We start from the raw sequence: 14862 nt of genomic DNA on the forward strand, positions 1-14862 counted from the left end.
CTGCAGTGTGCGGCTGCCATGTTTGCCAGGTCTCCCACAACTAGGGTTGCCAACCTCCAGGTACTATAAGTCAAAAAACCATAGATTCAAAATAACATTAGTGTGAAATTCTATTATAAGTTATATGTAGCCAAGTATCAAAGCACCAACCAGTGAAAAATACTTCTTACATTATTACAAACAGGTATAAAATACCAGGTAAGTATCTTAACAATAGTTTAGGTAACAATGTATCCAGTATGTCATAATATAATATTTTCTTTAATTCCACAGATGTCAGGTAGAAGAGGAAGACGGCCGTTTCGGATGTAAGAAATTCCTTCTGCTTTCTACAAATTCCCGGAACTCAGAAACCAGATGGAAGTTGACTAGCTTATGGAAAGCAGAAGGAATTTCTTACTACCCATGGGGAGTTTTTGAAAAAGACTTATGTAGATTAAAATCAACTGGAGAAATAAGGTGCCAGAAGAGGAACTGAAGAAGATCCGAAACGGCCATCTTCTTCCTGACATCTGTGGAATTAAAGAAAAGAAAATATTATATTATGACATACTGGATACATTGTTACCTATACTATTGTTAAGATACTTACCTGGTATTTTATACCTGTTTGTAATAATGTAAGAAGAAGTATTTTTCACTGGTTGGTGCTTTGATACTTGGCTACATATAACTTATAATAGAATTTCACACTAATATTATTATTGTGTATCTCTGGTTTTTTGACTTATAAGTGAATTGTACACAGACGTGTCTATTTTTGCTAACCTCCAGGTACTAGCTGGAGATCTCCTGCTGTTACAACTGATCTCCAGCCGATAGAGATCCGTTCACCTGGAGAAAATGGCCGCTTTGGCGATTGGACTCTATGGCATTGAGGTCCCTTCCCTGCCCAAACCCCGCCCTCCTCGGGCTCAGCCCCCAAAATCTCCAGGTGTTTCCCAACCCGGAGCTGGCAACCCTACCCGCAACCCTTGATTTTGGCCACCAGTCAGGTAAGGCAAAGCGTTTTCAAATTTCTGCTCTGGCCTGAAGCCCATTGGCTGCCTTTGGGCCAGTTGCTCTCTCACAGCCTAGCCTTCCTCGCAAGGCTGTTGTGAGGATGGAACAAAAGAAGGGGAGGACTGTGCTTGCTGCCTTTAGCTGCTTGGAGGAAGGGTGGGAGAAAAATGTGACCGGAAGGGTTTGTTTGATTTTTCTTATCAGCAGCTTCCAAATCCTATGAGGTTTGTCTGAATGCATTTGTGTGTGTGTGTGTGTGTGTGAATGAGAGAGAGAGAGAGAGAAAGAGAGATTCTCAATGCAGTTGTTGAGAGTTGGAGGAGTTGAGTACATTTGCAGTGCAATCCTAAAGATAGTTGCACCCTTTCAGATCAATTGAAGTCAATGACCTTAGATTAGGGTTACCAGCTCCAGGTTGGGAAACACCTGGAGATTTTGGGGAGGGAGCCTGAGGAAGGTGGGGTTTGGGGAGGGGAGGGACTTCTGTGGGTATAATTCAATAGAGTCCACCTTCCAAGCTGGCCATTTTCTCCAGGTGCGCTGATCTTTGTTGCCTGGAGATCGGCGATAATCCCAGGAGATCTCCAGCCACCACCTGGGGCGAGATGGAGTTCCGGTAAATGTCCGTTTCAAGCTATCTTCATCAGTCTTCAAGTTCAAAATGCTCAAACTGGGGGTGTAGTTTCCATTCCCCCAGTCATTCCTTGTGTGGTACCCGAACTCCATCTCGCCTCATTGTTGCTTCACTGAATTTATGTTTCAACACTGCTGCTTTATTCCTTATACTTCAGTGGACAATTTACATAGTTATTTGACTTGACTGACTATATTCCACCGTGTAAAGTCGAACACAGTATAACACTTGTTATTAGTCTTGTGAGACTTCATTATATTTTTTGTTGTTCCATTTAGTTTACTTCTTTGGGTCTTTTCTTGGCATCTGTGCAGGTTGTTGAGTGACAACATATATACAGCACTGGTGATTTTTGTTGTTGCTTAACCACCTGGAGGTTGGCAACCCTAGCTAAAATGGGTTCAGCTTCCCTTAGGATTGCCCTGTTGGTGAATTGGAGATGCTGTGAACAAAGGCGGGCAGGTGCAGAAAAGACCCCACCCAGAAACAGGAAGGGAAAATCCCAGATCTAATAATGCGTGTAAATTTTAAGACAGAAAACTACTGTAAAAAGCCAGCCATTGGGAAAGATTCTACAAACCACCAAGACGTAAAGAAAATTCTGAACAATAAGCGAAAATGGCTATTTCCAAGATGTTTGCCTCCAGAAGGAATCTCTTGGTGTTTGGACATATAGCTGAGAAGACCTGGCTACAGAAACAGCTTTAATAAAATACAACCTGCTGCTTATAAATGTGCACGGAAATTGCCCCACAAACAAATGAAAAATCTGCCGAAAAAATCAGCTTCACCTATTGTGTATCTGTAGAGGCTAAAATAGTAGCCCCGTGGAATAGGAGCCCCGTGGCGCAGAGTGGTAAGTTGCAGTACTGCAGTCCAAGCTCTGCTCACGACCTGAGTTCGATCCCGACGGAAGTTGGTTTCAGGTAGCCAGCTCAAGGTTGACTCAGCCTTCCAGCCTTCCGAGGTCGGTAAAATGAGGACCCAGCTTGCTGGGGGTAAAGGGAAGATGACTGGGGAAGGCACTGGCAAACCACCTCGCAAACAGACTGCCTAGTAAACGTCGGGATGTGACGTCACCCCATGGGTCAGGAATGACCCGGTGCTTGCACAGGGGACCTGTACCTGTATGTAAAGGCTGTACGTGAAGACATGCAAAAAGTAACTTGCAAATGTCTCCAGCCAAACTGTCAAACATTCAAGCAGGCTTTAAAGGTGACGTGGGCTGATGCAAATTAGAGGGTGGGGTTGTGAGAAAACAGCCTTTGAAGGGCTAAAGATTAATCGAATCATGACTTTCATCAGGATATCAATGTTTGCCTTAGAGAAGCCACAATTAAGGTCAGGTCATTCTAAACTAGCTATTCCTTAACCTGATACTTACCTATGAGTGGTTTATGCGGGGTGTAGAGAAGGGTTCAAATCCTTCCACACAGAAATCTGGTATGGCAGAGTGAAGTACTCCTGCTTAGCTATCAAACATGTTAGATTTCCATGAGAAGGAGATTTGGGGTGGGGGAAGAGGAATATTTCAGTTCTATGCGCAGAGAGGACTTGCTTCTCAAGAAACAAGGGTTGTAGCCTAAATCTTCCCTGATAGTGAAGTTTTCAGGATGCAGGGATTTTTTTTTCTACCAAGGGGCACGCAGAAAATTGTGTATGTGGAAGAGTGGAACCCTAGCTTTCCCATTATTCCCTGACCCCCCCCCCCCAATGGCCAAAACAGCCATTTTCTCCTGGTGAACTGATCTCTATTGGCTGGAGGTCAGTTGTACTAGCAGGAGATCTCCAGCTAGTATCTCGAGGTTGGCAACCCTTAATACAGGTATAGTATTCGGATTTTATGTGGGAATCCGAATTCATTTGTCTCTGTTATAGCCTATGGGGAAATTATCTGGGGGCTTGGGGGAGGTGTTTTTAAGCTGGAGGCACCATGTTTGCAGCAGAGCACCTGGTGCCTGTCCACAGAAGAAGCCCCAAGTTTCAAGAAGATTACGTCTGGGGGTCCAATTTTGTGGTCCCCCAAAGAGAGCGCCCCATCCATCCTCCCTTGTTTCGAAATGGGGGGGGGGGGGGAACCAGCCTTTTTTTCTCCAGGGCACAAGCAAAGAGGTATGTCTGCAGCGACACATGAACACATAAAGCTGCCTTATACTGAATCAGACCCTTGGGTCCATCAAGGTCAGTATTGTCTACTCAGACCGGCAGCGGTTCTCCGGGGCCTCAGGCAAGGGTCTTTCACATCACCTACTTGCCTAGTCCCTTTAACTGGAGAGGCTGGGGACCTTCTGCGTGCAAGCAGATGCTCTACCACTGAGCCACAGCCCCTCCCTACTGGTCAGTGCCTCCCATGCCAAGCACCAGCACAAGCCCAACAGACCTATTAGGTGCTACAGCTCTCCTACATCACTGGCTCTCCTTTTGCCGCTTCCCATCTCTGCAAATAATCCACTTGTGCAAATTAGCTTCATTACTTAGGGTGCTCCTGGGGTTTCTGCCGGTTTCTGCTAGATCCACAGGTCCTCGTTCTACTCTCTCTCTTTCATCTCCAACAAGACGAATAACAGTTTGGGTGCAGCTGTATTGTTTTCAGCATGCAGTTTTGGATTGGGGTAGCTGAGGACTGACTGAGCACCCCCTCCACCATCCCCCTCTGCCACACAGCTACTAGGGTTCAGTTAGGGTTGCCAACCTCTAGGCAGTAGCTGGAGATCTCCTGCTATTACAACTGATCTCCAGCCGATAGAGATCAATTCCCCTGGAGAAAACGGCCGCTTTGGCCATTGGACTCTATGGCACTGAAGTCCCTCCCCTCCCAAACCCCACCCTCCTCAGGCTCCGTCCCCAAAATCTCCCGCTGGTGGCGAAGAGGGACCTGGCAACCCTAAGTTCAGTTGAGGGGTTTCAGTGCCGGTGGATTTGGGACAGCATTAGGGATTGGGGGGAATTCTTCCAGTCAAATTGGGTAACTGCCCTGCTGCTTCTTTCTGTGTTCATTCGGTGCCAACAAGTCGCTTATGACTCATGGCGACCCTATGAACCAACATCCTTGCTCAGGTTTCTAGTGATGTTTTAATGTTGGGAAGAGCATTTCACCCCGACTTCCCAACACAGACTGAGAGAGGACTCAGAACCCAAAGAGCCAAGTGTAAAGATAAAGACCTAAGGAAACTTTAAATAGCTTTTATAATGAACCACTTTGTTCAATGATCGATGAACTTCCCCAGGCAGGCAGGCAGGTTCCAGGGCTGCAGCAGAAGACCTCCAGAGGCTCAGAGCAGCAGCTGAAGCCAAGCGTAGCAGTGCACACTCCGGAAACTCTTTGTGTAATGGAGTCTAGCTGCAGCCAAGGCCTGCTTTTACGCTATCTGACCATGCTCAGAAGAATTTGAAAGAAAACAAGCCGTGAAACAACTCCTGTGGTTGGGCAAAGAGCACTGCTCCCCCTAACAGGCAAACCTATTTGCTACTGCCTCCTTCCCACCCACCCACGTTCCCTGGGAAACCTGCTAATAGGGGGATCAAGGTTATTGGACTCCACATTTGAAGCCAGACATCCTGTAAAACAACAGCTATGATTGGGCAAACGGTACAACTCCTCCTAACATGCCCTCCTATTTGCCTGTGATAAGTGCCTCATCCCCCCCTCTCCTGTTGCCCTGGAAACCAGTCCAAAGGCAGGAAAAGGGAAAAGGGCAACCGAGAAGCCCTTTAACTCTTGCTATTCAGCATTCCCAAACAAACCCGGATTTGGGGGGAATGGGGATAACCCATTCTCTAATGAATTTTCAGCTGAAAAAATACTGGTGAGGTATTTTTCGAGTATTTTTTTTTGGCTCGGATATACCAAAAGTGCATTTCTATCATAGGCAGAACTGTGACCCAACTTCTGCATGGTACAAAAACCCGGAGGTCTACTGACTTGAGCTCCGTTTTCATGCTAACGGACCAATTTCTTAAAATCCTAACCACCACCACACACGTGATTGACATCTGGGTATAGCCAGGACTCCCAGATCCACAGAGAAATGAGGATTATTTTCTGGTGGAGTTGACTCCAATTGTCCAGCGTGTCCAAACAGTACAAAAAGATTTTTTTTAAAGACCGAAACAGCCTCATGTGACTCGGGCAGCCAGATAATAACAGAGCTTCATTCATCTCCCAGACCTAGTTACGTCAATAAAGGCTGGACTGATTTGGTCGCAGGTAAGATCTTTAAATTGGCAGCCCGTTTAGAGCAGGTCAGAACAGAAGCTGCTGGTTCCTCGGGAACAGCTCTGTTGTGATAGGGTGGGTCGCTGTCTATGAACATATCTGATCAAGAAGTCCTGAAAAATCTGCGACGAAAAAGTTCAGTGGGTTCTATTTCCAGACAAATGTATTCAGCAGTCATTGAGAATATCCCAAAAAAGCAAGCTAGATTTTTTCCCCCACTGTGACATTCTTGTTTTCTACCAGGAGGGATTTTTAAACATAGGCCATTTATGCATGGTAATTAGCAGTGCGTTCCAGGCTGAATTGCCCCGCATATTTTTTTGAATTTTTCACTCTGAACTGTCATTCCAGAAGTGACAGCAACGCCGGCGCATACCTGCTTTGCCTTACTTAAGAGCCCCTTTAATGCGACCTTTGGTGTTTGCTCCGCCCCCGCTGCGAAGAATCCCCTGAAGGAACCATACAAAACAACAGCGGTGCGTTAGCGATGCACATGCTAATGGCTATGCAAACAGGAATGAAGGAGCAGGCGAGTGGGGGGTGGAATTTCTCCTTTTGCTTTGGGATCATGAATAGGCATTTTTAAGTCGCATTTTAAAAAAGAGCTGTGAGCGAGCATCAAAATTGACCATGCATAAATTGCCATAGAGAAGCACTGGAATGCACCCCCCCTGAGAAAATTAGCATGTCTGCAGGGAGGGGGGAGATTTTGGTCCTCTTGATCTATTAGTTTTCAGTATACAGGTGGACAGTTTGAAATGGTGCATTTAGATGCTCTGGACATACAAAACTTGTTTCTCGTGGAACGGACGTGGCTTTTTCTCACGGTAGTTTTGGGACGTCTTTTCCTAGAGGGAGTTGAGTGGTCTGGCCAAGCAATGCGACCTGCAGCCCCGGCAGGTGGAGAGATGGTTTCGATCCCGGCTCAACCAAGACCGACCCAGCCTGACAAAGAAATTCTGCGAAGCCTGGTGAGCCAGAAAGGATGGTGGGCTTTTGAAGGAGGGCAGAAATGAATCCAGGAGGAGGAGGGCACATCTCCTTTGCTGCAATGCACTCAATGTAGGGCTGCCCTTGAAGACTGTTCGAGTGGGTTGTAGGGACCACCTCGCTCCAGTCTTGGCCCATCTACACTGGCTTCCGGGCACAATTCAAGGTGCTGATGCTGACCTTTAATGCCCTATATGCCTTGGCACCAGTGTACCTGAAGGACCTATGTCCTTATAAACCAACCTGACCACTACGGTCATCCTCCAGGGCCCTGCTTTGGGTACCTTCTGAGATTGGCAGGTGGCAACCTGGGACAGGGACTTCTCAGTCATGGCACCAAAACTCTGAGGCTCTTCCCCCCCCAGGGAGACTTGTCTGTCCCCTTTTGTGGCCATGTTGTCTGCTGTTTTAATTGCTGTAGTTGTTGTATGTGTAGTTTTAACTTTGGTTTTAATGACGTCGGTTTGTTTTATTTTCACAGGTGAGCCATGTTTTTATTACATATTTTTAAAAACCTGTTAGCTGCTTTGGTGTCCCTGATTGCAAATAATTTTGCAAATAAATAAATTTGGGATTCCTAGAGCATTAGAGAGAGAAGAGAGAAGAGTTGGGTTTTTTTATGCAGACTTTCTCTACCACATAAGGAAGAATCAAACCGGCTTACAATCACCTTCCCTTCCCCTCCCCACAACAGACACCCTGTGAGGTAGGTGGGGCTGAGAGAGCTCTAAGAGAACTGTGACTAGCCCAAGGTCACCCAGCTGGCTTCATGTGTAGGAGTGGGGGAAACAACCCGGTTCACCAGATTAGCGTCCGCCGCTCCTGTAGAGGAGTGGGGAATCGAACCCGGTTCTCCAGTCCACCGCTCCAAACCCCTGCTCTTAACCACTACACCACGCTGGCTTACCTCTCTGGTAAGATTAATTGTATCCAACATGAACTGCCATGTCAGACCAAAGGCCTTCTAGCCCGTCCAGACATGTGCTTGTGGGAAGTCCTCAAGTGGGGCATCAAGTTAATAGCTCTCTCCCCCCACTTTTGCATGAGCAACTGGAGGTCAGAGTTAGACTGGCACCTGAATTGGGGGATTCTATCAGCTACTTTGGCTAGTAGTTGTAGATAGGCCCCCAAAAGATTAGAACAAGGCAGATACAAGTAGTGAAGCAGCCTTTTCCCGATGGCCAGCCAGATTCTTCTGTCAACCGTCCTCCTTTGCTGAATGTCCCCAGCACCTGGTGTTGAGAAAGAGAACATCTATGAACATGGAGGTTCTGTCGAGCAGTAAATAGACGTTTGTTAGGGTTGCCAGCTCTGGGTTGGGAAATACCTGGAGATTTTGGGGGTGGAGCCTGAGGAGGGTGGGGTTTGGAGAGGGGAGGGACTTCGATGCCGTAGCGTCCAATGGCCAAAGCGGCCATTTTCTCCAGGGGAGCGGATCTCTGTCGCCTGGAGATCAGTTGTAATAGCGGAAGATCTCCAGCCTCCAACCTGGAGGTTTGGGAACTCAAAGTACGCCTTGTGCTGAAATAAAGTAGTACTGCGAAGAACCAGCACTGTTGGTCCAATGTCCATTATACTAGTTGTTATCAATCTTCACGCATTCATGTAATCAATCAAAGGCACCATTGATGCTACTAGATTCCATGAGCCACCCAAGGATTTCCTGGATTGATGAAGCCTGAATAGGTGAAATGGGTATAAATACCGGAAGCCCATTTTCTTCTCATGGAATCCAGTGGCATCAATGGTCTATTTGATTGATCACATGAATGCGTGAAGATTGATAACAATTGTGCATCTCATTAATGGATTGGACTTTTAACTGTTATCTTTGTATCCAACATAAATATTATTGTATCAATGTAGTAAAAGCGACAGTATCATAAAAAGACCGACTTATAACATCACAAAAAATTATTATTTAGACAAATAATGCTTTATTGAACTTTAAATAGTAGTTATATCGGTATCTTAGTATACTGGACGTTGGACCAACAGTGCTGGTTCTTCGCCACCTGGAGGTTGGCAACCCCGACACTTGTCCGTCATGAAATGATCTAGTCCCGCTTTAAAACTGGGAAGCGGTTGCTGTATTTTGCAGCAGGGAGTCATGTTAGTTAATTTCACATACATAATGACTTTCTCTTTATCCTCAATCTAGTGCCGCTGAGTATCACTGGTGGGCCCTTAAATGTGTGTGTTATGAGAAAAATCATTCCACTCTGAAAGTCCTATGATTGATTGAGTTCTGAGAGGTGGCCCTGGCCAAGTCCAGGAAGCTCCTTCCCCTGGCTTCTTCCACCCAGCTGAACCCTGACTTCTGTTTCTCTGCTTGTTTTGCAGTTGGAGGACCTCCTTTTATATCACATCCTTCACCACAGGCCTGGCTGTCCTGCATGATGTGAGTACGGAGACCCCCGGCCAGTTATTTTAAGGTTTTTTGTTTTTTTTAATGGACTGTGGTCTTCTCAGGCAGCACTCTGACGAGGCGGCATAGAAATATCCTGAATGAATATAAACCATTTTCAAAATGGCAGCTGGTTGGTTTGTGGGTATGTTTAGCCTGAAGAGGAAAAGACTGAGAGGGGATATGATAACCATCTTCAAGTACTTGAAGGACTGTCATATAGAGGATGGTACCGAGTTGTTTTCTGTTGGCCCAGAAGGTCGGACCAGAACCAGTGGGTTGAAATTAAATCAAAAGAGTCTAGACATTAGGAAGTATTTTCTAACAGAGCGGTTTCTCAATGGAAAGGCTTCCTCAGGAGGTGTTAAGCTCTCCTTCCCTGGAGGTTTTTAAGAAGAGGTTAGATGGCCATCTGTCAGCAGTGCTGATTCTATAACCTTAAGCAGATGATGAGAGGGAGGGCATCTTGGCTATCTTCTGGGCATGTAATGGGGGGTCACTGGGGTGTGGGGGGAGGTAGTTGTGAATTTCCTGCATTGTGCAGGGGGTTGGGCTAGATGACCCTGGTGGTCCCTTCCAATTCTATGATTCTGTTATATGATTCTGTGATCCCCTCAACTGGATGCTTCCAATGGGATGCCTACCGTACTTGGGAAGGGGTGGGAGGGGACTGCTTATTTTGTTGAGTGCAAGGTGGAATGACACAGTGTCTGGTGATGCAACGCAGCTTGCCATCATTCCCATAAAGCCCCCCAACATAGCCCCCCAAAGTCTCCATCCAGTCACAGCGGTGGTTCAAAACGGAAAGCTGGAAAAATATCACAGTCCTAATATATGGGACACCCTGACCTGAATGGTCCAGGCTGGATCGACCTCATCAGATCTTAGAAGCTAAGCAGGGTCTGCCCTGATTAGAACCCGGGGTGGGAGACCACCAAGGAAGTTCAGGGTTGCTGCGCAGAGGCAAGCACTGGGAAACCGCCTCTGAACATCTCTTGCCTTGAAAACCCTATCGAGGTTGCCATAAGTCAGTTGCGACTGGATGGCACTTTTCCACCCCACAATATATGGGACAACTGATTTTTCTCCAGGTGTCAGGAGAGAGAGAGCACTAATTATATACTCAACCTGTCTGCATGTTGATGTGTTTTTGAGCGCTTGCTGAGTCAGCTCCCGTTCTCGTCACTCATTACAAGCAGGGAACAGATCATTCAGTGAGCTGATCAGGTGTGTCTGAACCAGTCTAGTCGTGTTCATGGCTGCTGTGTTGTTTTGCAGGACGCTCATTTATCTCGATACTCATTTGCTGCCTCGTCCAGTCTTAAAAGAACCTTTGTTAAAAGAGGAAAAGCTTCATTTTAAATTGAGACATACTACTGAGCTGTCTCGGTGTGCCTTTGGTGTCTGCTCCTTATACCTGTAAATCTGTTCCCCTGCCCATTTACTGTTGTCGGAGATAGTAAAGCTCTGTAAATATTTTTGTTCAGTTTGAGCAGTTTAGCTCAAGTACAGGGGTCCCCAATTAGATGCCCGTGGGCACCATGGCTCCCGCCAACACCAGTTCTGGCAGCTGCCAAGTGTTTTTAGGAAGTGGACGGGGCCAGGTAGGGCTTTTGTCCAGCAAGACTTCAGTTTGACTATTGGAAATTTGATTGACTGTGCAGATTTGAAGCTGCTTTCTGTAATCTCTGGACCTAGAGCAACAGCCAGATGGTTCGGGTCAGTGGTGTACTTGCACTGAGCAGACGACATCCCACACTTCCATCTTGATGACTCCTCCTGTTTGTGTCAAGCTCCCTTGTGACTAGTGTATGGGATGGTGGGAAGCAGTTCCCATAAGTTCTGTCTCTTTGCAGAAATCCTGGTTCTGGGACCACCGCGAGTGCTGGACTGGGTACCCACAGCAGGTAAGTGGCCAAGAAATCCTCAACATGGAAACAAGCAAACAAAGATAGGACTCACAATAATGGGTTTAAATTGAGGGCTGGATATCAGGGAAATTTTTTTTTACAGTATGAGTTGTTTGACAGGGGAATCAGCTACCTGGGGAGGTGGTGAGCTCCCCCTCTCTGGCAATCTTTAAGCAGAGGCTGGACAATCACTTGTCAGGGATGCTCTAGGCTGATCCTGCATTGAGCAGGGGGTTGGACTAGATGGCCAGTATGGCCCCTTCCAACTCTGTGATTCTGTGAAAGCCCCCTCAAGCCATGATAGTTAAATAGAACCTCCAGGCACAGAGAGAGTCTACCTCTGAATAATCAGATGCTTCTTGTGGGCTATCCAGAGGCACTGAAAGCCAGGTAGGGGACTAGAGCAGAACCCTCGAAAGTGTTGGCTTGGACCTGTTGAAATGTTCTCCCTGTGATAGGGTTGCTAGCTCTGAGTTGGGAGTTCCCTTGAGATTTTGGGACCCTGAGGAGGGTGGGGTTAGGAGAGGGGAAGGACTTCAATGCCATAGAGTCCAATTGCCAAAGCGGCCATTTTCTCCAGGGAACTTATCTCTGTTGCCTGGAGATAACTATAATAGAGGGAGATCTCCAGCCACCACCTGGAGGTTGGCAACCCTATCCCGTTAAATCTTTGGTGCTGTTGGCATGGCATTTCTCTGGTCAGGGAGGGGGTCACTTCTTCTGCTACTAGCTGTGTGCCCCCCCAAGAGGCTGAGATTCAAGCAGGTTTCTCCCAGTGCTGCCTCTGGAGAAGCCACAGCCGTTGGATACTGGTGGTATAGAGGGCAACCAGATGATCATTTGAGCCAAACTTTGGGTGTTGATGGGATAACTCAGATTCTTTCCTTTGCTTCCTTTCCAGCCACTTCTGCCCTCCATCTTTGCCTACTACATGCTGCAGCTTTCCTTCTACTGCTCCTTGGTCATCACCCTCCCATTTGATGTGAAGAGGAAGGTGAGTGAAGAGCGTCAGACACGGTCTCCAGAAAGCCCATCCTTTCTGGTATTGGCCCACTGGGTTATTATTATTATTTATTACATCTTGAAGAAGAAGAACAGTTGGCTTTTATATGCCAACTTTCTCTACCACTTAAGGCAGAATCAAACCAGCCTACAATCACCTTCCCTTCCCCTCCCCACAACAGACACCCTGTGAGGTAGGTGAGGCTGAGAGTGTGTGACTAGCGCAAGGTCACCCAGCTGGCTTCATGTGTAGGAGTGGGGGAAACCAACCCGGCTCACCAGATTAGCCTCCGCCCCTCATATGGAGGAGTGGGGAATCAAACCCGGTTCTCCAGATCAGAGTCCACCGCTCCCAACCTCCTCTCTTAACCACTACACCACACTGGCTCTCTTGAGACTATCTATCTAGTTGACTGGCTTGCAAAATGGTTTGCAAAATGGACATTCCGGGGATCCACGCAAGCCTGCCCCTATTCTTGCGCTGAAGTCTCCACATAATGAGACGTGAGAATTTGGATATTGGAGATCAAGAGCTTCCAAGCTGTCAGACAGTTTATTCCAAACATTGTCTGGATTCACAGAAGTGAGCTCTATTCAGGCAAGCGTTCAAAGCTACAGTTTCAAAGCGGTTTTGGTGTTGGTTTTTTGTAAGGTATATTTTAGATGGCCTGAAACATTTTATGTTCAATCTTTTAATAAACTTCAGCGGTTTATAAAAACTGCTTTTCTTCTTTCTCCCTCCTTGAGTTTCAGTTTGATACTAAAATGTAAATGTAAACATATAAGTTATCAAAGATTGTCATACGAATTTAAGGTGCTTTTAGTCTACTTCTTGTAATGGCCTTTGGCCCTATGCAATCAACTTGAACCCTTGACTTTGATGGACCAAGGGTCTGATTCAGTATAAGGAAGCTTCATGTGTTCATGTTTGTGTTCATAAAATCAGTATTGTCTACTCAGACCGGCAGCTGCTCTCCAGGGTCTCAGGCTGAGGTCTTCCACATCAACTACTTGCCTAGTCCCCTTAACTAGAGATACCGGGGATTGAACCTGGGACCTTCTGCATGCCAAGCAGATGCTCTGCCACTGAGCCATGGCCCCTCCCCATGGAGCCGTGTGGGCGCTCATGGACCCTGCCTTGCTGTTTGAAAAGCAGGTTGGTGTCAAGGCCCAAGAGGGCCTTCTATCAGCTGCATTTGATTCACCAACTTTCCTTTCTTATCACACTTGGCCTATCTGGCCACGCTAGTCCACGCTTCTGTAACCTCTCGGTTGGATTACTGTAATACGCTCTTAAATTGGGCTGCCCTTGAAGACAACCTGAAAACTCCCAACTGGTTCAGAATGCAGCGGCTCGATCACTGTTAGAGGCTAGCAGGGTGGGGACTTTTCTCTCTTATTTTAAAACAGCTGCATTGGCTGCCGGCTTGTTTCAAAGTTCAGTTCAAGGTACTGGCCCTGAACTTTAAAGCTCTTCCTGACCGATTACCCCCTCAGCTGTCTCTTATTTGTGACGGAGATAGTGTTTCTGCTCACTGTGCCTTGGATTTAGTCCTGTGACTGTATCTACGGGATTTAACTCCCTTTACACTCTGACAGGAAGCATGAATAATATTAAAGACATCAGGCATACATCAGGTAGTTCACAGAAGGCAGGAGCTTAATGTTAAAATATGGCTTTCATTTTCCTTCTTTGGAAAAAGGGGCAGTTAGCTTGCTGGAAGATGGTTCCGATTTCAGAACTATATAATAATGTAACTATGAAACCCCGTTCAGATTGGTATTTCATAAATCACGAGAGGCGTGGCTTATCTTGTCCTTTAGTCTTAGTATCGGCTTACTCTCTGATGGTTATCAATATCCTTAAGTAATTGCACATTACTCAATGCAGTAAGAACGTTCAAGATTACCAGCTCAACACTGCCTGTTTCTCAAAATGACAGGCGGACATTAACCTGGATCCACTCATTTGGTAACCAGATCATTGAATCATAGAATGATAGAATTGGAAGGTACCACCAGGGTCATCTAGTCCAACCCCCTGCACAATGCAGGAAATACCGAACTACCTCACACACCCCCACACACACACCCAGTGACCCATATTTCATGCCCAGAAGATGGCCAAGGTGCCCTCCCTCTCATGATCTGCCTAAGGTCATAGAATCAGCATTGCTGACAGATGGCCATCTAGCCTCTTATTAAAAACCTCCAGGGAAGGAGAGCTCGCCACCTCCCGAGGAAGCCTGTTTCACTGAAGAACTGCTCTGTTAGAAAATTCTTCCTAACGTCCCCCAACTTTTCTCTGGTTCCTCAGCTACCCTTTTTTTCTTGACCACTATAATCGGTGGTTTACCACATCTGAAAGAGCAGATCTGGCGCACATCTGGCACCACATCTGGCGCAGAGTGTTAAGGTGCAGTACTGCAGTCAAAAGCTCTGCTCACGACCTGAGTTCGATCCCGACGGAAGTCAGTTTCAAGTAGCTGGCTCAAGGTCGACTCAGCCTTCCATCCTTCCAAGGTCGGTCAAATGAGTCCCCAGCTTGCTGGGGGTAAAGGGAAGATGACTGGGGAAGGCACTGGCAAACCACCCCATAAACAAAGTCTGCCTAGGAAAAGTCGGGATGTGACATCACCCCATGGGTCAGGAATGACACGGTGCTTGCACAGGGGACCTTTACCTTTACCTTTTTACCACA

At 46.7% G+C, this 14862-nt stretch overlaps 1 protein-coding gene across 1 annotated transcript in view; it reads left to right on the forward strand.

Annotated features, from left to right (window-relative positions):
• Positions 1 to 14862, forward strand: part of LOC130473128 (ceramide synthase 4-like) — a 74805-nt gene that overhangs the window by 10748 nt on the left and 49195 nt on the right. The window contains exons 5-8 of the mRNA XM_056844659.1: positions 6705 to 6823; positions 9186 to 9243; positions 11106 to 11156; positions 12061 to 12153. Of these exons, the coding sequence (XP_056700637.1) occupies positions 6705 to 6823; positions 9186 to 9243; positions 11106 to 11156; positions 12061 to 12153 (321 nt within the window). The remainder of the gene's footprint in view (positions 1 to 6704; positions 6824 to 9185; positions 9244 to 11105; positions 11157 to 12060; positions 12154 to 14862) is intronic.

This window comes from Euleptes europaea, chromosome 2 (genome assembly GCF_029931775.1).
Source record: "Euleptes europaea isolate rEulEur1 chromosome 2, rEulEur1.hap1, whole genome shotgun sequence".
Classification (NCBI taxonomy): Eukaryota; Metazoa; Chordata; class Lepidosauria; order Squamata; family Sphaerodactylidae; genus Euleptes; species Euleptes europaea.